Source organism: Bubalus bubalis, chromosome 6 (assembly GCF_019923935.1).
Source record: "Bubalus bubalis isolate 160015118507 breed Murrah chromosome 6, NDDB_SH_1, whole genome shotgun sequence".
Lineage (NCBI taxonomy): Eukaryota > Metazoa > Chordata > Mammalia > Artiodactyla > Bovidae > Bubalus > Bubalus bubalis.
This window is the reverse complement of record NC_059162.1, coordinates 32988624-33010726: the sequence shown is the minus strand read 5'-3', so window position 1 is coordinate 33010726 and position 22103 is coordinate 32988624. Positions and strand designations below refer to the sequence as shown.

Sequence of the window (22103 nt, the reverse complement as noted above, 5' to 3'; positions counted from 1 at the left end):
CTTGGGTGTATTCCACATGTATACCCATGTGTCCATGTTGTTTTTGTGTGTTTTGCATGAGTTGTGTCTTTGTACATGGTGTATGCAGGTATTTGTGTACATTCTGTATGACCACGTCATTTTGTATGGTTTGCATCCGAGTTGCAGGTTGTGTCTTTTACATGGTGTTTGTAGGTCTTTCATGTATGTTCTATATGTACATTCCATGTCTGGGCTGAGTGTGCATATTCTGGATACAGATATAAGCGTATATCTTTTGAGTACACCCTTTTCATTAATTTGGTCTCTGTGTATTTTGCATGTGTGGTGAATATATTGTATTTGTGTATGGCAACACTGTAGATCTCTTTTGTAGTGGGTGTGTATGTCTGTGTGCCGGTGTGGGTAAACATTTTATAGTCCCAGGTCAAGGGCACTGGGATAAAATATCTACCACCCGACCTAGGCATCAGGTATAGGTTATTTTACCATTTATCTTTTCAAAGTCTGCGTCCCTCCAGCCCACGCCTTGGAAATACAGCACCATCTCCCATGAAGGAGAGGAAGAGAAGCACGGAGGCTTTGTGCCGGGCCTAGGATGCCCTGTAGACCCCTGAGGATGTGGGTGACCAGGAACTAGCGAGCACCCTGGGCTGGTGCCCCACCCCCCAAGGTAACTGAAGATGCTAAAGAGCCAACAGTGAGGCCAGGGCTGGAGTGACGACTGGCAGCCTGACCACACAGCTTGCTGTGTCTGGGAAATTTAAGCAATGATGTTGAAAGGCAAAGAAGCCTAGTTTGTGAGGCAAAAGCTTCCCCATCTGCACCCATTCCAGGGTCAGCCAGAACTCTACCTTTAGGCGGTGTGGCCTTCACTCTCAGCCTGCTCTAGGGGCGGGGAATGATTCTTTACCCAGCCTTCGGTTGCATACGCAGCCCTGGTTGCCAGTTTAATGGGGGAGACAGCTTGAGCCTGGTGATCAAAATGATGCCTGTGGTTCAACTAGGGACTCCATCTCTTGGTCCTGAACTTCAGAAATTTCACCATAGAGGAGGTTCCCTTTTAGCCTAGACCTGTGGAATTGGGGCCCCAGGATCCCTCCTCCTCTGTGTCCTTGGTTTCAAAGAAGGCGATCCATTCTGGCTCTTTAGTGAAAGGTTAGTGGAAGTGACTGATGCAGAGCCAGATGACCATGTCATTTTGCATCTGAGTTGTGGGTTATGTCTTTGACATGGTGTTTGCAGTTCTCGTGTGTATGTTCTCTATTAGTTAAATACATTCTATGTCTCAAATGAAAACCAGACAGGGCAGGGACAATGAGAATGGAGATGAAGAAGGTGATGGGCTGTAGAGGGGCTGCCTGGGGTGGGTCTGGCCCAGGTCAGCTGGAGCTGTGAGGGCCCTGGGGCCCTTGTGCACTCGGTAAGACAAGCTTCAGCCATGGGGAACTGAAGCTGCAGCACGTGAAGGGCAGAAAGACAATTCGAACATCTAAGAATCCATGAAGACTGGAGTGTTGGAGGCAATGGCAGCAAACCCAGGCCCAGTGGGGTGACCAATGAGACAAATTAACCCATTAGGTCTCTGAGACAACCAACCCACCAAGCAGTGGGTTTGCTCCTGAACCTGAACTCCAGAGAATGACTATATATATATGTGTGTGTGTGTGTGCATATGTACATATACACACGTATGTATGTATATATATGTATATATAAATATATATATATATGCGTGTATATACACTCTAGTGCACATAGTCAAACACATGCATATATTGCCCTGTGTCAAAAATATTGCATAAGCTTATACAAGGTTCAAATGCAATTTTTTCTATAGCTAGCTAGGGAGAGGAACTCATGGAAGAGACACTTGATACATAGGTATATACACTGGATCCACAGATCCGCCTGTGCTCAGGACAACGTGCCCCAGTCGGCTGTACAGTCTTGCCCATGACTAGGTTCATTCCTAAGGTGCAGTCACGTGAGGTGTTAGACACTGCTTTCCCTGCTCACTCCCCTGGCTTTGCAGAGGTCTGTACCCCCACTTGGAAGAACAGGGATGGGGGTGGACTAGAGGGCCAGAAGTTTTGGTTCTTCACTCCAAAGTCTATTTTTTTTTTTTTCCTCTTGATTGAGGGCTTTTTGTCTTCTGATGGGAAAGGAAAAAAAAAACTCCTAGTTCAATGCCATTCCTAGGCTATTAATAGTCTAAATATGAATACTGTGTAGGCTACTAAGAAAATAGGTTATCTCCTGTGTTTTAAATATTGAGATTCATGCAACAAACACCCATGCAGCTCTATCGCATCACTGGTAGATTTCACTGCAGCGTCAGTGTAGCTGGGCAACAGCACTAGAAAGCAGATGCCTGCAAACTCCAGTGTAACGAACAAATCAGACATGCTTTTGTGACCCTGAAGCCTGCAAAAATGGTGAAATCTGAAGCTGAGAGGTCCCTTGGTTTGTTAGCTTCTCCCTGTAGGGCGAAGGGAGCAAATGTGAAACTTGACAACTCACATTCGGTCATCCTAACTGTCCCTCCCCCGGGGTTCCCTCACTTTGACACTGCAGAGAAAAAAACCAAATGCAGCATTTTCCGTTATGAAACACAAGCCTCCGGAGCATCTACTTGGCAACTGCAATTCACAAACACCCAGCCTGTGACACAGAAAGTAATTCCAACACACAGCACTGTGTGTTCTTTTCAATGCAAAAATGGGAATGACCTTTTGAATAATTACCAGAACTTTAAGGCTAAGCCACCATGGTTTTTCTCTGTGAAGGGGGAGGTAGGCTCAAGTGGGCTGGTGGGGTGGGATGGTGAGGGTGGTAGTGGTGGGAGTTGCATCTCTGAGATGCTGTGTGCATTTCTTTAGGAAGAAAAGGTGGCACTGATGTGATGGGTTCTGTATCTGCTATGAGGTGGCCTCAATGTGTCCTTCTGAAATCCTGGCTTCCATAGGTGACTCCCATCTTTGGAAACCCCTAAGCCGGTGATGAAGATTTGCATGAAAGCCATGGATAGATATTCTGTGTTCTAAATCAAAAATCAAAAGATCAAAAGTCACTTGCACGACTATTGCTTTCCATGCAGAACCAGATACACACTGTAGAACACACTGACTACAATGCAGGCTATTATGCAATGTCTGCATTAGTTCCATTGAGCTGTGAGTAGGTTACTAGGGTTCAGTCAGACATCAGTTAACATTTTGGTAATATTCACATAGTTTGTATTAGCCAGAGTGCAGTTGGCTGTTTTCAAGTTTTCCTCTCTAAAGTCCTCGTTACTGTTGTTTACCCCCTCCTGGATCTCCATGTAATCAGACTTACTAATGGTAGAGGCACTTCTACTTTTCTTTAGGTCTGGGGAGGATGGGATCTTTGGACAGCTTGTCACTTGCAGGTACTGGGCCTGCTCCTCTCCCTCTGTCTCCCGGTGGTAGAAGTAGTTGAAATTGGACACTATGACAGGGACCGGTAAGGCAATGGTTAAAACACCTGCAATTGCACACAGGGAACCCACGATCTTTCCCCCAATGGTAGTCGGAACCATGTCTCCATAGCCTACAGTTGTCATGGAGACGACTGCCCACCAGAAGGCATCCGGGATGCTCGGGAACTGGGACTCCCTCTCATCGGCCTCTGCAAAATAGACAGCACTAGAGAAGAGGATGACCCCGATGAAGAGGAAGAATATTAGGAGGCCCAATTCTCTCATGCTGGCTTTGAGGGTCTGACCTAGAATCTGGAGACCTTTGGAGTGTCTGGACAACTTGAAAATCCTAAAGACTCTTACCAACCGGATGACTCGAAGGATGGCCAGTGACATGGCCTGCTGACCCTGCTGAGCATCCTCTGGCTTCTCAGCCAGCTCTGTTCCCAGGGTGATGAAGTAGGGGATGATGGCCACAATGTCAATGATGTTCATGATGTTGGTGAAGAAGCCGGCTTTACTGGGACAGGCAAAGAACCTCACCAAGAACTCAAAGGAGAACCAGATGATGCAGAGGGTCTCTACGATGAAGAAAGGGTCAGTGAAGGAAGTGGACTGCTGGTACCCGATGGTGCTATTGGAGTAGGTATGGAAGGTCACTCCACTGCCATGCATGTCTTCATTCTCATCCCGGAATATGGGCAACGTCTCCAGGCAGAAGCTGACGATTGAGATCAAGATCACCATGACAGACACAATAGCTATAATCCTGGCAGGCCCTGAGCTCTCTGGGTATTCAAAGAGAAGCCACACCTGTCTCTGAAATTCATTTTCAGGCAGAGGACGCTCTTCCTCTTTGATGTAGCCTTCATCTTCCCGAAACATCTCCATTGCTTCTTCTCCCAGCTCATAAAACCGAATTTCTTCAGAGAATATGTCTAACGGCACATTTACGGGTCGCCTTAACCGGCCCCCAGACTGGTAGTAGTACAAAATGGCATCAAAGCTCGGGCGGTTCCGATCGAAAAAGTACTCGTTCCGGAGGGGATCAAAGTATCTCATCCGTTTCTTTGGGTCCCCTAAGAGGGTCTCTGGAAACTGGGCTAAGGTCTTTAGCTGGGTTTCAAACCGCAGCCCTGAGATGTTGATCACCACCCTCTCACAGCATTCATGGTCTGCTTCTGGGTCATAGGTATCCTGCGGGTGCCCAGGGAGGGCAGCAGCCTCATCCACTGGGTCTCCGGTGGCCACTGTCATAATTGGAACCGGGAGAGGCGCCTCTCGCTGTGCCTTCTAGCTGCCTGGTGGCTGGGAGCTTGGGATGGTGCTTACGGCCCCAGGAAACACAGCAGCATCAGCCTGGGTTCCAGCGGGAGAGCCCCCAGGGCTCCCTGAGAGCTGAAGAGAGAGCCTGGCTTGGCTGAAAGACAGAGGTGGTTAAGAACATAAGACCACTCAGCACTGGCAGCCCGACCTGGGGTGCTTTTTTTTTCCCCCTCTCTTCTCTCAGCCAAGAAGCGCAAAAACATCACCACCACCGATACCACAAAAAAGTAAGATTTATGTTTACCTGGTCTGGGGATCAGAGGGGAGCAGGTGGTGGTCTCTCAAGAAAGCTCTGGAATGCCCTGAGCTGGAGGCAGGGGGCTGACATAGGTCCCCCTGCACTGCGCAGGCTTCATGCAGCACAGTCCCATACAAGAGGTTGGAAGGGAGCCCTCTCCCAGGCACTAAACTAATGCCTTGCAGATCCCTGCACCCTGAGAGGTGTTTTCAGTGACAAATCTTGGGCCTGGGTCTCGCTCATTGCTCCCACCCCAGTGACTCTACACACGGCTATTATTAAACAATAGATTGATTTACCTGGCAAGGCAGGAATCTGCAGCTCTCTTTCTTGCAGAGCTGATCCGATGCTTCAGGAATCCTAGATATACAAACGGGCAGCCCGACACCCCATCATGTCTTCTCACTTGAGCTAGAAATAATGGTGAGTCATTCTGGGCAGGAGGGCAGGCTCCAGGGCCTGGAGGTGAGCTCTAGGGCTGGGCTGGGCTGGAGGGGTCGTGGGATGCCTGGTTAGGGGCACACAGGTAAGCTGGGATCTGGAGCCTTTGAAAGGAAGGAGGTAAGATGCAATGCTCAGCAAAAGCCGGAGTCCTCCTGGCTGCCCTCAGGAGGTGTGACGTTGCCTGGAAAAAACAGCAGCAAGGTGGAATCAGAGTTTTTGGGCAGCTGGGGCCAAGATTCAGGAGAGCTCTGGCAGCTTCTCTTCCATGCCCATTTTCCATTCTGGTGTCATACCTGAGAACTATCCCTCAGCCTCTTTGCCTCTTCTGGGCAGGCTTCCATCCATTGGAAGCGTTTTCTCCCAGGGAACAAGCCTTTAGACTTGGCTGGGCCTGTCTCCTCCAGGGGCCTCCCTTGGCTCAGCCAGGTTCCCCATTGGTCCTCTGCAGACATCAGGACGGACTCTGGGCAAAGCCCTCCCATTCCGAGGTCAGGACACAGCATCTCCCAAGGGGAGAGCTTCCTACACTGCAGCCCCACTCCCTGCTCTGACCTCTGCAGAGTCCTGGAAGAAGAACCGCTCCTTCCCAGCCTGGTTCCCCCCAACACACACTCCTCCAGAGCTCATCTAGGGAGACTTCTCACACAGAAAGGTCGATCTCCAAAAGCTGGTTTCCTTGGTCCCAGGACTTCCTCTCCCTCAGGGACCCCTACACTGCAGGCCTCCCTCCGGTGGGGTGGCATTCGAACCGGGCAGCGCCCGACCACTGATTTCTCCCCAAGAGAAAACCCCTCACGTCTCCTGGGCAGTGAGTGCGGAACCAAGTTTCCGTCAGCCTGGCTGCGAGGCAGCTTGGCAGCAGCTAGAGGGGGAGCCTGGAGGAAGCCAGCTTCCGGGCTGGCCCCCTGCCCGCCCAATCCCGCCGGCCCCAGGGCGGGGAGGGGTCCGAGCCCTCTCCCCATCGCTCCTGTCTCCGGCCGGGATTCCGCCCCGCGCGCTCCGCGTTCGGCTCCGCGCGGGTGGACCTGACCCACCAGCTGTCTGCTGCAGCCAGCTCCACCTTAACCCCCTCCTGCCCAGTCCGGAGGGGGGCTCTAGCGGTGGGGCCCGAGCGCAGCCTAGCTCTTTTGCCCCTAGGGTCCTAGGGTCCGCCGAGGCTCCATCTCCCTCCGGAAAACACTGGAACCTAAACTCAGGGGGTGGGGAGTAGATGCTGCCCCAGATCTTGGGTTTCCCCTAAGAGCGGGGGGCTCCCCGGCATCCCACGGCCCCAGGGAAGCGGAAAAGCCCTTCTCTGCTGCAAAGCCGTTTTCGTTCTGAGCAGGAGAGGGGAATGCCGCCAGGCAGTCCCAAGTGATTCGGGTCCTACCAACCAGCGCTATTTACCAGACATGGTTATGTCAGCTGCGCTTCCCATCACCCGCCAGCTCCTCTCTGCGCCCTCCGCCCCGCGCGCCTGGCACTGCCCGGAGAGTCCCCGAGCCCTTTGCCTGTTTCACTCCTTCCGTTGGACGCCAGCCCCCCATCGCCCGCCCCGGCTCGGTCCGGCCCAGGTTCGCCCGCCCCGGACTGAGCCCGAGCCCGCCGCGCTGCAGGCTGTGCCGCCCGGTGCCCCGCAGCCCGGACAGGGGGGCGGCAGCACGCGCAGCCGAGCGCCCCGACACCCATTTACCCTTCCCGATGGGCACCCGGAGCCTCCATGTTTCTGGATGACCGCAGGAGGCGGCGTGCGGGCGGCCAGCCGGCGCCGGCTCTGCAGTCCCGCGGGCGGCGCGTACGGAGCACCCGGCCGCCGCCCGCAGCCGCACCGCGCCGCACCGCGCCACGCAGCGCCGCACCTGGCCGCCGGCGGACTCGAATTAAAGGGGCCGGCGGGGGCCAGAGGCGGCGAGGTGCCGCCACCCGGCTGTCAGCTCAGTGAGGTCCCCGGGCCTGGACCCCCTCCCCGCGAGGAAAGCACCCCATCCTTTGGCAGAGCTCAGCTTACTAACCAGAACCTCGCGGAGGGCTGAGCTGGGTGCTGCGGCGGGCCGGGGAACCGGGGACCAGAGTTGAGGAGCGGTCATAAGAGACTCCTGCCAACCATAAGTAAACCAAGGAGGAAACAATCAATACAGCTATCCCAGGCCCGAGAAGGGATCCAGCCGCGTGGGAGACGTGTTGCTATTATTATATGATGCTGCCAGACAGAACCTGCAGACCCTCTCCTTGCCCTCTCGCGCCGGCTTGCCCCCTCCTGCAGCTCTGCCTCTCCACCTCCCGCTTACCCAGCCAAAGCTCTGGCTTCGCAGAGGGGAATACAGCAGGTGTGGGCCGCAGTGTGGCACAAACTCGGTGTTGTGTTCGCCCCCACGGGGAGGAGCCGCAGGAACCCGGCAGAACTGCAGCGCCGGCCCTCTGGACTCCCTCCCCCGGAGGAGCAGGGGCAGGAAAGGCTGGGGGTGGGGGCGTAAGGGGGCGTTGCAGCTGCCCTAGGCAAGCTCCAGTTCAGTTCAGTCACTCAGTCCGACTCTTTGTGACCCCATGGACTGCAGCACGCCAAGCAAGCGCCAGGTTCTTTATAAAATGGGCTCCTCACAGACCTTAGGAAGCCAGCTGGCCTGCGGGGCTCTGAAATTGGGGATACACCTTATGGTACCCCGGGGTGGGTGGTGGAGGATGCCCTTTGCGTTTGTAAGAGTGTGTGGGAAGCCCAGGATGCCCTCTTCTCAGATAATGGGCCTGAGAAGGTCAGGGGTGCTCTTGGAAGGTCCATGACAGCCCCAAGCCCCTGCCAGTTCTTGTCTGCTGTCCGAATTATGGTTCCAAACAGCGGTTTCTTGAGCCCAGATCTGAAGCAGACGTGGAATCTTGATTGCACAGGGCCTCTAGTCCCAGGGAGGCTGCTTCTGATCCCTCCTTGCTCAGTAAATCCTTCTCTTTAGGCCTGTAGTTTCAGATAGAAGCTCTGAGAGCCCACAGGGTCCAGGTTTGTGGGGTTCCAGTGTTTCATTAAGGTGCACGCATGCCTGCTCAGTTGTATCCGACTCTGTGACCCCATGGACCCTAGCCCACCAGGCTCCTCAACCCAGGGATCGAACCCGTGTTTCTTAGTGTCCTGCGTTGGCAGATGGATTTAAGATTGGGTCCTACCCAGAGCTGCAGGGGGTAATCTGGGTGGGCAGTGACCTCAGTGAGTTCTGGGGACAACAGATGACTATCAGGTAGGACTGGTCTGGTTTAGGGCCCCAGAGAAGCTGCCCTGGCAGTGTCCTAGCCTGTGTGGCCTGGGTGTTTCAGAGCCAGCCAGGCTGGGACTTACATCCTGGCAAGTTCATTCACATCTTTGGACCTCAGTTTCCTCATCTGGAAAATGAAGATTCTTCACAAACTGTTGTGATGGTTCAGTTGTTTACGTAAAGAGTTTAGGCCCCAGGCAGACATGCCACAAATGAGTCTCTCCACTCTGCTTCCCTAGGAAACTCCCATCTTAACTCCCAGCTTGCTGCTAAGCTTTTGGCTCTTTCTCTAAAAAGTGCTCAATCATCAGGTTCTCTCTGCTTCCCAGTTTGCCCCTCCCTTCTCTTTCCTTGAGGTCTCAGTCATTCCTGCCTCCTTCACCAAATTGTCCTCCAGAACCTTGCTCCACAGTCTTTCTGGAAGCTTCTCCTGACCAGTCCCACAGGACTCTGTTCCTCCTTCTTGCCACATTGGATCTTTATGTTAATTCATGCACAACAGTCTTATCCATTTGATCAAGTCTATATATTTTCTTTGCCCTCCTTTGTTGAATGAAAGCCATGGACAGAGAAAAACTCTCAAGGGAGAATTAATAATAATGTTCGTTGGTGACTTATGCTTAACATGTGCCAGACACTGTGCCAGGTGTCTCTAGACCAATGGAACATGTAATCCCCACAGCTCTAGGAGGTGATTTCTACATCAGAACCATCTCTTGGGCTTCCCTGGTGGCTCAGACAATAAAGAATCTGCCTGCAATGCAGGAGATCTGGGTTTGATCCCAGAGTCAGGAAGATCCCCTGGAGAAGGCAATGGCAATGCATGCCAGAATTCTTGCCAGGAGAATTCTGTGGACAGAGGATCCTGGTGGGCTACAGTCCATGGGGGTCACAAAGGGTCAGACACGACTGAGTGACTAACACACAATCTCTGTGGAAAGGTAACAGGCAGAGAGATGAAGCAACCTACCCAGGGCCACTGAGTGGTGGCTCTGGGACTTAAATCAGGTCTTAACACATACCTGTAGCCACTATACTCACTGCTCAAGTAGAATGAGCAGCCCTTAAATTTCATTCCCCTTTTTGGGATATTCCTCTGACCCTCCTTCCATCCAACTGAACTCAGGGGTATGTCATCCTTGTTTAGTTGCTCAGTCATGTCCAATTCTTTGTGACCCCATGGACTGTAGCCTGCCAGGCTCCTCTGTCCATGGGATTCTCCAGGCAAGATACTGGAGCAGATAGCTGTTTCCTTCTCCAGGGGATCATCTCCACCCAGGGACTGAACCTGACTCTCCTGCATTGCAGGCAGAGTCTTTATCACTGTACCACCTGGGAAGCCCAATGTCGCCCCACCTCTCCTCATTAAAGCCTGATCTAAGTGTGAACCACAACCAAAAAGAAATTAAAGAAGGAAAGAAAGAAAAAAGAAAGATAAGAGAATTCTAATCCCTGACACTTGCTTGCTAGTTGTATGAGCTTGAGCAAGTTATGTCAATCCTCTGAGCTTCAGCTTCCTCATCTGTCAGTAAAATAGCAAAAAACTTCATGGGGGTGGTAAGGATTAAATGAATTAAGCAAGCTAGCTTAACCTAGGTGTTTAATCTTTTTAGCTTGGGGTCACAGTTTTCTATTTTGGTCACAAAAGGTCAGCTAGAGTGTCCTTTGATGCCTCCCTGGGGTGAGTGAAACCCCAAAGACCGCTCTTTTCTCCTTCAGTCCGGTTTCCTTCTTGGAGGCCAGGCCCTGCTTTTGGCAGAGGGAAAGACTGCTGAGTGGCCATCATAAGAAAGGAGTCCGTTGGTTCCTGCCCTCCAAGACTACAGCCACTGAAAGGAGTTTATGACAGTGCGTCCATGCCCACACTGACCCCCACACCCACCCAGGCACCACAGGGACAGGAGGGAGGGTCTTAGGTCTTTCCACCACAATTTATGAACATAGGAGTATGGGGGAGGGAAGTCACTCCTGGAGGACCATCTCTCCCTTCTTGCATGACTGCCACCTCTGCTGATGCTTGCTGCAAAATGGGAATACTTCATAGGCTGTTGTGAAGGTTAGCCCCCCTACCTATCCACCCAACGTGGCCGCACAGCCCTCGCCAGCCCACTGGAAGCAGGGCAGGGAAACATGGAAAGTAAGCCCAGGCACTGGGCTGACAGCTCTCCATAGATCATTTGATTTAATCCTTGCCACCACCCAGTGGGAAGGATGCCATTATCTCTATTTTACAAATGCAGATCTTGAAGCTCAGAGAAGGCCAGTTGCTGTCCAGGGTAATTTAGTTGGTAAGTGGTGAGGCCAGGATGGAACTGGACTGTCTTGACTCCGCAAATCACCATTCCTTTCTGCTGGCTGCTTCCACCATTAGCGAAGAGTCAGGCCTCTGGGCTGACTTCCTGGTCTTAGGAACGTGGATTCAATCCAGCAGAACTTGCAGAGCTGCAGGGCATACCCACACATCCTGCGGAGGATGTCCAACCCGACAGGAGGTCTTTTTAGAGGGGGATTGGTGCTGATGGTGTTTAACTGTTCACACCAAGGGAGTTAGGCAGTGGAACAAGATTCAGGACTTGAAGGCTCCTCCTTGTGCCCTTTGCTAGAGCAGCTGTACTGATTCTTCTCTCATCTGCAAGATCCAGGGCTCAGCATCCCTCACCCAGCAAAGGGATATACAATGCAGAGCATCTGACCATGGCTGTAGTCTTAGCATGTAGACTGTGATCCAAGGTTGTTCACTTGACCTTTCTTGCCACAGTATACTTGTTACATAGGAAGGATAGAATTACCCTCACCACCTCATTTTTTCATAGGATTTAAAGCGAAAAAGGGGGCTTCCCAGGTAGCACTAGTGGTAAAGAACCCGCCTGACAAGGCAGGAGATGCAAGAGATGTGGGTTCGATCCCTAGGTCAGGAAGATACCCTGGAGGAGGAAATGGCAACCCACTCCAGTATCCTTGCCTGGGAAATCCCATGGACAGAGGAGTCTGGCAGGCTATATAATCCATGGGGTCACAAAAGAGTTAGACATGACTGAGTAGACTGAGCACGCACAAAGAGAAAGAGGGAGGAAGGAAGGAAACTAGCATTCACGTCAGTGTGTTTTACAATCTCATTTATAAGGATCAAAGAGAATATGCATGGACACCCTTGGGAAAGCCAAAAAAAAACCCGATTGGTGTGGAACAATACACTGTTCTTGTGATTGTCATCACTGCTGTTGTGACTGTGCTCTGCCAGCGTACCTCCTGTCATGCCTGACGTCTGAGGACTTCCCTGGGAAGTGCAAGGAGCATCGTTCCAGCCCCCTACTTACCTAAGAGCTGCCTCCAGCAGGCAGTTTCCTAAGCTGGTCAAGGGCTGCCTTCTGCAGGAAGCCTTCTGAGATTAATTCCTGCTGCCACCAGGGAACTCCTGTGTGGAGCCCTGGGCTTTGGTTTCAGAGGGTGGGCCTTTCCTCACCTTTTGGAGCTGCGCCTCCGTGTCGGGTGCTAGGCTACTTGTCTCACAATCAGGGCCCTTTTGTTAACACTCAAAGGCAGAACAGCATAGTGGCTGAAGCACAGCTGCTGGTGTTGGCTGATCCAGGGCCTAATCCCACACCTGGCATGTTTTGGCTGTGACTGGGTTCCTCACCTCACATTTCTATGGAGTGACTGGAGTGTCAAGTGCTAGGAACAGTGCCTGTGCCCTGGCAAACCCTAAGCACTGGCCATCAGCAGACCACTGTCAGCATGGCCACCACGGTCTTCTTCTGTATTAGGAACAGGAGTGGCAGGGGTTTATGGTGAGCTGTGACAGCTGACGCCTTCTGTGTTCCAGGCCACATCCCCTGGACCACCTATAACTTCAGCTGCCCATGGAGGACAGTTTCTGGGTGTGCTGGCAATGCCCCCTTCAACCACAGTCTCATGGGCTCCTCGACTCAGGGCCCTTTCTGAGGCTGGGGTGGCTCACTCAGGCTGCCTGGCCTGGCCTGGATGTCAGGAGAGGCAACTCTGAATGCCCCGACCTCCCGGCTGTAAGAGGGACAATTTGAGTTCTCCAGCCGGCTCCGCAGATGGCTGCCATCTGTACAGAGACCCGGTGGCTCAAGAGGAAACCAGCTCAATCCCATGAGCCAGCTGGCCTGGGTCAGGTCAAGGTCTGTGGCAAGGTTGCATGACCTCTCTCCTTGGCCCTGCCCAAGACTGGTCCCTGGGAGCTCTGCCTTTGGCCCAGGCCTTTCTCCAGAACTGTAGCTCATCAGCCCCACTTCACAGCCCTGCTTCTCCCTCATGTGCCCTGTGTTGGGAAAGATGCCACATTTTACCCTGTTGCCCAAACCAGAAACCTGGGAGTCCTTAAAACCTCTCTTTGCTTTCCCCATCCTGACATCCTCCACAGCCAATAAATCACCTGGTCTTGGCATCTGTTCTCTTCATTCTGACTCCCTCTCCCTCTCCTGCACCCTGGTTTAAGCTACCTGTAGGCATGATCTGGCCCATTGTATCCTTTCCTGGTCCCCTAACTTCAGACTAGCTTCATGGTCTCTTCTCCCCATAATTGCCAAAGTGATCCTCCTAAAGCGCAGATCCAATCATGTCACTTACCTCTTAGCTCCTCCTTGGCTCCCTATTGTGTGCTCAGTAGCTCAGTCATGTCCAACTCTTTTGCGATCACATGAACCATAGCCTGTCAGGCTCCTCTGTCCACGGGATTTTCCAGGAAGGAATACTGGAGTGGGTTGCCATTTCCTCCCTCAAGGTATCTCCCTGGCCCAGGGATTGAACTTGCATCTCTTGCATCTCCTGTATTGGCAGGTGGATTCTTTACCACTGCACCACCTAGGAAGCCCCTATTGGTGTGATGCAAACTGCATGTCCTAAAAGGCAGGCAAAGCCCTTCCTGATCTGATGTTCCTCTGCTCTCCCTGTGTCACCCATTCCCAAAGTCTAAACTGGCATCAAGGACTTCCCTGTAGCTCAAACGGTAAAGAATCTGCCTGCAATGCAGAAGACTGGGGTTTGATCCCTGGGTCAGGAAGATCCCCTGGAGAAGGGAATGGCAATCCACCCCAGTATTCTCGCCTGGAGAATCCCATGGACAGAGGAGCCTGGTGAACTATAGTCCATGGAGTCACCAAGAGTTGGACACGACTGAGTGATAACATACTTACAACATACTTATACTGGCATCAAACTAAACTATCCTGAAGGCTGGAACTGGCTTAAAACATACAGATTAGCTAAAGACCTGAAGTTAGACAGGCCTGGGGTTGAGTCCTGGCTCTGCTGCTTGCCCCTCATGTGACCTCAGGTAGGGTATTTTTCCTCTCTGAGTTCCAATCTGTAAAATGGGAATAATAAGACCTAATGCTCACTCCAAGGACCAAACAAGAGGATGTGAACAGGGTGTTTATCCCAGTGCCTCATCTGCAGGGAGGGCTCAAGAACGATGAGCTTCCAGATGGTTCTAGCCTCCTTGCACAGAACACCTTGCCTCCCCCATCACCCCAGTGACTCCTTTTCTAAACATTCAACTTGTGTCACATCCTTCCTGAAGCATTTCCTGGACCGCCTGCCTGGACCCTGCCCTCTAATGCAATGCCTGAATGCTGCCTGGGAGACAGGTCCTTGCATTGCATTCCGGGGTCTGTCGCTGTCCCCATAGTGTCTTCCCCTGGGTGGGGAGCATCCTGAGGGCAGGGACATGTGTCTTCTGCCTGCATCCCTGTGTCTGGTCCAGCCAGGCACAGACAGAGCAGCTGGCCCAACAGTGTGAACTAGTGATTGCCCGATAGCTTAACCATCTCTCCTTGCCTTTCAGCCTCCAGACTTGGCATCTCTGGAAAGCCCTTGCTTCTGAAGAACCCTGAGTCACTGCAGGACCAGTAAGGGCTGTTCCTGACTCTTGCCTTAGGCCTAGAGTGGTCAAGAAGGAGGGTCGGCCATACACTAGCCACCTCCAGGGGTAAGGGTGCCCCCAGGAAGCCCCTGCATCACAGGATAGCAGAGGAGTGTGGATGATGGCCCAGAGAGATGTGGCTCCATCTCTGTATCACAGAGGGGTTAGGCAACTTGCTCAAGGTCACACAGCTAGTCTAGGCAAGAGCCAGGGTTTAAATTCAGGCTCCAGAATTCATGCTCTTAGATATTCTGCTGCGCTGTTTCATAGTTTGCGTATCCAGGCATGCTGCGGGCTGGGCTTGATCTCGCCCACTTGTCACTCTGTGCTGTTAGATTTTCAAGGATTCCTAAGGACTCTTTGACTCCTGCTTCTCCTGTTTCTGCACATACACCCTCAAGGAAGGGCGCTTACTGCCTCTCACCATGGGTCATTCCAGTTTTGGACAGAGCTAGCTTTTTGTCTTTTGGAATTTTCCTTCCTGAAGCCTTCACTCAGGGGTCTTTATTCCACTCGTGGCCATAAAGTACAGCTCTGCACTCCCTCCCCAGCACACAGTTGCACTTCACAAAGCTGAAGAGAGTGGCCAGGAGCCCTACGAACTCTGTTCTTTGGGGTCATTGCCTCTAGGCCCTCAACTCTTCCTAAACTGCCATGGCTTGGGACTTTGTATCACTGTGCCCTTCTCTAAAAATTACCCAACTTCAATATGCTTCACATTAGGTCCCCAGAGGAGAGTGCTTTGACCCAAGTGTGGCCCAACCAGCCTAGAGGTGGGGGCAGGGTTGCCTCTTTTGCCCAATAAATGAAGCCTAGCACACACTGTCTCCTTAGTGTGTATAGCCCATGGCCTGATTGTTACTATAACCCCTATACCCTTCTCTTCTCATTATGGCCTTTGGTCCATAGAGAAGGGGCATGGAGCAGACAAAGCAGAAGCAACTTGATATCATGGAAAGACAGTTGGCTTGGCATTTCAGCCCAGCTCTGCCTCCACCTGGGCGATCTTGGGGCATGTGACCTTGAGTAAGTCATTTCCCCTCTTTGGGCCTCAGCTTCTTCCTTTGTAAAATGGGAAAGCTGGATTACATTATATATATATACACACACACACACACACACACACACACACATACATATATAAAACCTCTTCTTGTTTTATGACTAGTTTCATGACTTTGCATCAGCTAAGGAATGGGAGCTTCTTATAGACAAATGGACATGTCTCATTTATGTTCCACTAGCATTTTTTTTTAAGTTTTTTTTTTTTTTTGATGTGGACCAATTTTAAGGTCTTTAATGAATTTGTTATACTATTGCATCTGTTTTATGTTTTGGGTTTTTTGGCCACAAGGCATGTGGTATCTTAGCTCCCCAACCAGGGAAGAAACCCACACCCCCTGCATTGGAAGAAGTCTTATCCACTGTGCCTCCAGGGAAGTCCCTCCACTAATATTCAAAGTGAGCCTATTATACTAGAGGACATAGAAGCTCAGAGAGGTTGTATAACCTGCTCAAGATCACACAGCTCTAGTAAGTGGCAGAGCTGGGATTCAGGCCCAGGCCTCATTGATCCCCAAGTCAGAAGTTCCCCCATCACAGCTCACTGCTTGTTTAAAAAGGGAGGAAAGAATTTTGGAACTGCCAAATCACTTTGAAATGAATCCTAAAATAATTCAAAACAGTGCAAACCTGATGCTCAGCGCATCTTAATAATGTTCTCCGAGTCCAAGATGGGTCATTACAAGGGGAACTCAGGGAGTTTTCAATTCTGAGAACCTATTGAGAGAAAATGGGTTTCAACCACAGTGAGAATGTTTGGTTAGACATGGGGGGAAATGGTGGACTCTGTGAGACATGTAACTGACCAAGGGACCCAAAGGAGACGTCTAAGAACCGGGTAGGGCCCTGACTGCCTGCTCTACTTCACTTAGGAATGGCCTTCCCAAGAATACTGAGAAAGTAGTATTTTGTTCAGTAGCTCAGTTGTGTCTTACTCTTTAGATGGGCGAAAGATTGGACAGGAAGTTATTGGCTAGCAAATCTGTGTTTGTTGAATGGAATGAGCTCTAGTTTGGAGAGGCGGCAGTCCAGGGAACTCAGATCTGGGGTTCTGGATGACTCAGCCTTTCTTTTGAAGAAGGGGAAACAAAGGGAAGATAGAGCGTGGAGGGGATCGAGCCATCCTGGCAACTTTCCAGTTGTTGCAGAGCCAAGATGCACCTGGGAAAGTGAAGGGAAGACAGTCTATGAATGGACAAGGGGCTAGGGGCATGAAGAATGTCTAGAAGGAGGGAAAGGGAGTGGGAATGTATTCTCCTACTCCTCCATGCTCCCGACCCAGAGTCTTTGGCTTGCCAGCTTGTCACCTGAAATTCCAGGCTCGTCCAACAATGCCACCCAGCGGCTATGTGTGTGAAATGCAAGAGGTGCTCAGGGTAGCCAAACCAGATAGAGGAGGAAAAATACACAGCCACTCAGAAAAAGAAAACTCCAGGCTTCTTTCTGCCTTGAGGATGTGGTGCTGGGCTCCCCAGGGGTCTCTGGGTATAGGCCTAGATGTTCTCTAAGATTCCTGCACACCCCAAAGGATTTGCTTTCTTCTTTGAACTCTAGCCCTTAGAATCTGCTGGGGTAAGACAGAGCTTCCCCGAGCCATAGATTCCTGAAGCCTCCCTGACTTGTTGTTCAGTTGCTAAATTATGTCCAACTCTTTGTGACCTCACGGATTGCAGCAAGCCAGACTCCTCTGTCCTTCACTGTCTCCTTGAGTTTGCTCAAATTCATGTCCATTGAGTTGGTGAAGCTATCCAACAATCTCATCTTCTGCCGCCTCCTTCTCCTTTTGCCTTCAATCTTTCCCAGCATCAAGACAGAATTTCCCTGATCTGTACATTCCCGAAGCCTCCCTGGGTGTAGACCTAAAAAGGCAAGGGTGTCTGTAGCCCCTCCCCTAGGCCTCTCTTTCTGAGATGATAAGAGGCTGAGAAGGCAAATGCCAACTTCTTCCACTCCCCCTGCCCTGCATTCATTGGTCACAGCCAAGGTCATGGTGGTTGCCAGGTCAGCACAGCGGGGTCTCTGGGGCAGCAGGAAGGGGCTGGAAGTCACTTCACAATGAATTGCATACACTTGTCTTCCAGCTTCATCCTGCCCAAGGTCCATGAACTTCTGGGAACTAAGCAAAGTTCTTTCTCTAGGAAAAGTGGGACCCCAGAGTGAGACGGTAAGATGGTGGCATGAGTCCTAAGGAAAACACAATCAAACCTGAGAATGAGGGTCTAACGGAAACTCTTTTCTCCAGGCTTCTGTGATACAGATCATACCTAACAGGGGTGAGTACTATTTTTCATTCTTGTTTTACCAATACAGAGACTGAAGCTTAGTGAGGTTGAGTGACTGGCCAATGGCCACGTGGCCGGTGACCAGGTGCAAGAGGCAGGAGCTGAACTTCGGTCTGTCTGACTCACCAGCCCAGCTCTAAACCGAGCATGAGCAAGCACTGTGGGGACACCCAGAGCTTGGCACACAGGAGCCACTCAGATATTAGTTGAATGAGTAGATCCTTCTCTAGAGCTGGAGAGGGCAATGGACTTGTCAGCAGTCAACTCTAACCCAAGGCAGAATGAATTAGCCTAAATTCAGGAAAGAAGTACAGAAAGGCATAAAAAAATGGGAAGATTCCCCGGAGAAGGGAATGCTACTCACTCCAGTATTCTTGCCAGGAGAATCCTGTGGACAGAGGAGCCCGGGGGGCTGCAGTCCATGGGGTTGCAAAGAGTGAGGCAGGATTAAGCGATTAAGAAAAGGGAAACCTTCATAAAAGTTGGGGAACTTGAGAGGCGTCTTTAAGGAGAATGTCCAAAGACTGGAAGAGGTGTTGAAGCCAGGATTGAGGCTTTCTGCCTGGGAAATCTGGATACCTCCCTGCTACTGCATCCATTCATTCACTCCCCTGCAGAAAGGCTCTCTGGAATAGTCCATCTCATACAGCAAACCCCACCTCTTTGCATCTAATCCTGCTGTATTTCTCTTCATAGCATTTATCTTGACCTGCTGATTTGCTGCATACTTATTTGTTCATAGTCTTATTTCCCTGCTCCTAGAATGCAGATTCCATTAGGAGGGTGCTTGGAACACTGCGGGTGCTCAATACATAATTGTAAGATAAATGCCTAAATGAGTGACTGAATTCAAGGGTTGGAGGGCAACAGGGACGGAGCACAGAAGCAGCTTCAGTTGTTCCAGTAACACAGAGTCAGGCAGCATGGAAGGCCCCAGCAAGACAGGAAGGGTCATTGGGGAATATGGGAACGTCATGCTAAGGAGTCAATTTATTTTTGTCCTGTAGGCAAAAGAGAACTCCTGAGGGTTTTGTGTTGGAGTGTGACAGTAGCCAACACAGGTTTCAGGAATGTACTGTAACTTGTAATGAAAACATGGATGATCTGAGAACAGAGGCAGGAAATCAGTAAGCATAAGGTTGCTTCTCCAGCGGAGAAATGACAAGGGGCGAAGGGATGGAACAGTGAGGTTGGTCGCAAAGAGAAAGCACCAACAGGGAGCCATTACAGAGAGTCAGAAAGGCTCAGTGGCCATGAGATGGTAGAGGGTGGGGGAACATGCTGGTACCTTGGACCAAGCAGGGGACTCAGAGGGTGGCATGTGCAGATGGTAATGCTGGCCTGATGCTCGGGAAAGAGGGGATGGACAGTTCAGAGTCATCACCAAGAAGGGGTATTTGAAGCCACAGGGGAGAATGAGATCCTCCTGGATGGGAGCACATTGTTGTTGCTGTTCTTTAGTGTCACTAGGTCAAGAGAAGGAGGCTGAAGTATCTAGAACACCCACACTGTGGGAAGGGAAGGGAGAGGAAGGGAGGGAGCCAGCAGAGCCCTGCTTGGAGGAGCAGGAGGAAGGTCTGAGTGCCATGGCCCAGACAGCCACTTCCGGGCCAGGGCTGAGTAGACACTTACATCCTCCACTGACGGGACTTGGCACCCCGTCCAAGTCCCGTGGCCTCATCCCTCCCACACGAGTACAGGACGTGGCAGAGTCCGACGGCACTGGGTCTCCATTTGGGGTCAATGTTTGTACCACATCAGGGTCAAGACTTCTACTTCATGGGGAAAGAAATAATTTATTAGTGTCATCTACAGAGCTAAAAATAATACATTACAAATTGGTAAAATTGCACAAGAGTTTTATCCAAAGTAACCTTGTCCTTCCCATTCATCTATTTGGAAACGTGGACTGCAGTATAGAGATGGGCCTGAGGCAAGAGATAGATGGGTCCCAGGGTGAGCAGCTAGAGTCTGTCCCCTGCGGACAGATACTCCAAGATGAAGAGAATAGCAGGAGCAGAGAGGAGCTGAGCCCTGCCCAGATAAGAGAGAAGGAGACCACATATTTCTCATTCTCAAGGTCCAGGAGAACTTCCCAAACTACACAAGCACAGAAATGCACATTGGGGGTCAAAAAGGGAGGGGTTGTCACTCCGCAGTAGGTGATGTCAACCTACCCATAGGCCTCTTTGCCAGATTCCATCTTGACTAAGAGGTGCACACATGTTGGGGAGGACCCTGAGATAAACCAAACAGATTCAGAACCAGGCAGAGCAAGATGATTGGCCAAAGGAAACCTGGAAGAAATACCCTGTGTCAGTGATTCAAACCATCACCAAGGGCGCTGCTCCCTCTCCGAGTCTGCTCTTGTGAGTCTACTCATAGGTACCATTTTTCCTCCTAATAAACACTGTACTAGGCTTCCCAGGTGCCACAGTGGTAAAGAATCCACCTGCCAATACAGAAGATGCAAGAGACACGAGTTTGATTCCTGGATGGGGGAAATCCCCCTGGAGTAGGAAAGGGCAATCCACTGCAGTATTCTTGCCTGGAAAATTTCATGGACTGAGGAGCCTGGTGGACTACAGTCCATGGGGTCGCAGAGGTAGACACGACTGAGCAAGCAAACATTTTACTTGTTTCTTTACTTTCTGTGTCACTGTGGAAATTTATTTCTATAAAGCTGATCAGCCAGGGGTCTTGCCAATGGCTACTGTCCCTGGAACACTAAAGGAAAGAAATGGCAAGGACCCAACAGAAGCAGAAGAGATTAAGAAGGGGTGGCAAGAATACAAAGAACTATCCAAAAAGGTCTTAATGACCTGGACAACCACAGTGGTGTGGTCATTTACCTAGAGCCAGACATCCTAGAGTGTTAAGTCAAGTGGGCCTTAGGAAGCATCACTACAAATGAACCAAGTAGAGGTGATAGAATTTCAGCTGAGCTATTTCAAATCCCAAAAGATGATTCTGTGAAAGTGCTGCACTCAATATGTCAGCAAATTTTGAAAACTCAACAGAGGCCACAGGACTGGAAAAGGTCAGTTTTCATTCCAATCCCAAAGAAAGGCAATGGCAAAGAAAGTTGAAACTAACACGCTATTGTGCTCATTTTACATGCTATCAAGGTAATGCTCAAAATCCTTCAAGGTAGGCTTCAACGGTACATGAACTGAGAACTTCCAGATGTTCAAGCTGGATTTAGAAAAGGCAAAGGAACCAGAGACCAAGTTGCCAATATCCAATGGATCACAGAAAAAACAAGAGAGTTCCAGAAAAAATCTACTTTTGCTTCATTGACTATGCTCAAGCCTTTGACTGTGTGGATCGCAACGAACTGTGGAAAATTCTTAAAGAGATGGGAATACCAGACCACCTTACCTGGCTCCTGAGGAACCTGCATGCAGGTAAAGAAGCAACAGTTAGAACCAGACATGGAACAATGGACTGGTTCAAAATTGGGAAAGGAGTTTGACAAGGCTGTATATTGTCACCCTGCTTATTTAATTTATATGCAGAGTATATCATGTGAAATGACAGGCTAGATGACTCACAAACTGGAATCAAGATTTCTAGGAGAAATATCTACAACCTTAGATATGCAGATGATACCACTCTAATGTCAGAAAGCAAAGAGGAGCTAAAGAGCCTCTTAATGAGGGTGAAAGAGGAGAGTGAAAAAGCTGGCTTAAAACTCAACATTCAAAAAACTAAGATCATGGCATCTGACCCCATTACTTCATGGCAAATAAATGGGGGAAAAGTGAAAACAGTGACAGATTTATTTTCTTGGGCTCCAAAATCACTGCAGATGGTGACTGCAGCCAGGAAATTAAAAAAGACGTTTGCTTCTTGGAAGAAAAGCAATGACAAACCTAGACAGCATATTAAAATGCAAAGACATGACTTTGCCCACAAAGATCCATCTAGTCAAAGCTATGGTTTCTCCAGCAGTCATGTATGGATGTGAGAGTTGGACCATAAAGAAGGCTGAACGCTGAAGAACTGATAGTTTCAAACTGTGATGCTGGAGAAGACTCTTGAGAGTCATCCCTTGAACTGCAAGGAGATCAAACCAGTCAATCCTAAAGGAAATCAACCCTGAATATTTATTGGAAGGACTGATGCTGAAGCTGAAGCTCCAATACTTTGGCCAGCTGATGCAAAGAACCAACTCATTGGAAAAGACCTTGATTCTGAGAAAGATTGAAGGCAGGAGGAGAAG

General features: G+C 50.5%; 1 protein-coding gene across 2 annotated transcripts; it reads right to left on the bottom strand.

Annotated features, from left to right (window-relative positions):
- Positions 1-1840: 1840 nt before the first annotated feature.
- On the bottom strand, positions 1841-7820 carry KCNA2 (potassium voltage-gated channel subfamily A member 2). Of its 2 annotated transcripts, none has more exons than XM_006069120.4 (3): positions 7697-7820; positions 5285-5610; positions 1841-4841 (listed from the first exon to the last, which is right to left on the bottom strand). In XM_006069120.4, exon 3 carries the CDS (start codon positions 4676-4678, stop codon positions 3179-3181), a length of 1500 nt encoding a protein of 499 aa, XP_006069182.1. In that variant the 5' UTR covers positions 4679-4841; positions 5285-5610; positions 7697-7820; the 3' UTR covers positions 1841-3178. The 2 variants fall into 2 exon arrangements, with proteins under 2 accessions (XP_006069182.1, XP_006069181.1); XM_006069119.4 differs by lacking the exon at positions 7697-7820 and adding an exon at positions 7102-7233.
- Positions 7821-22103: the final 14283 nt, after the last annotated feature.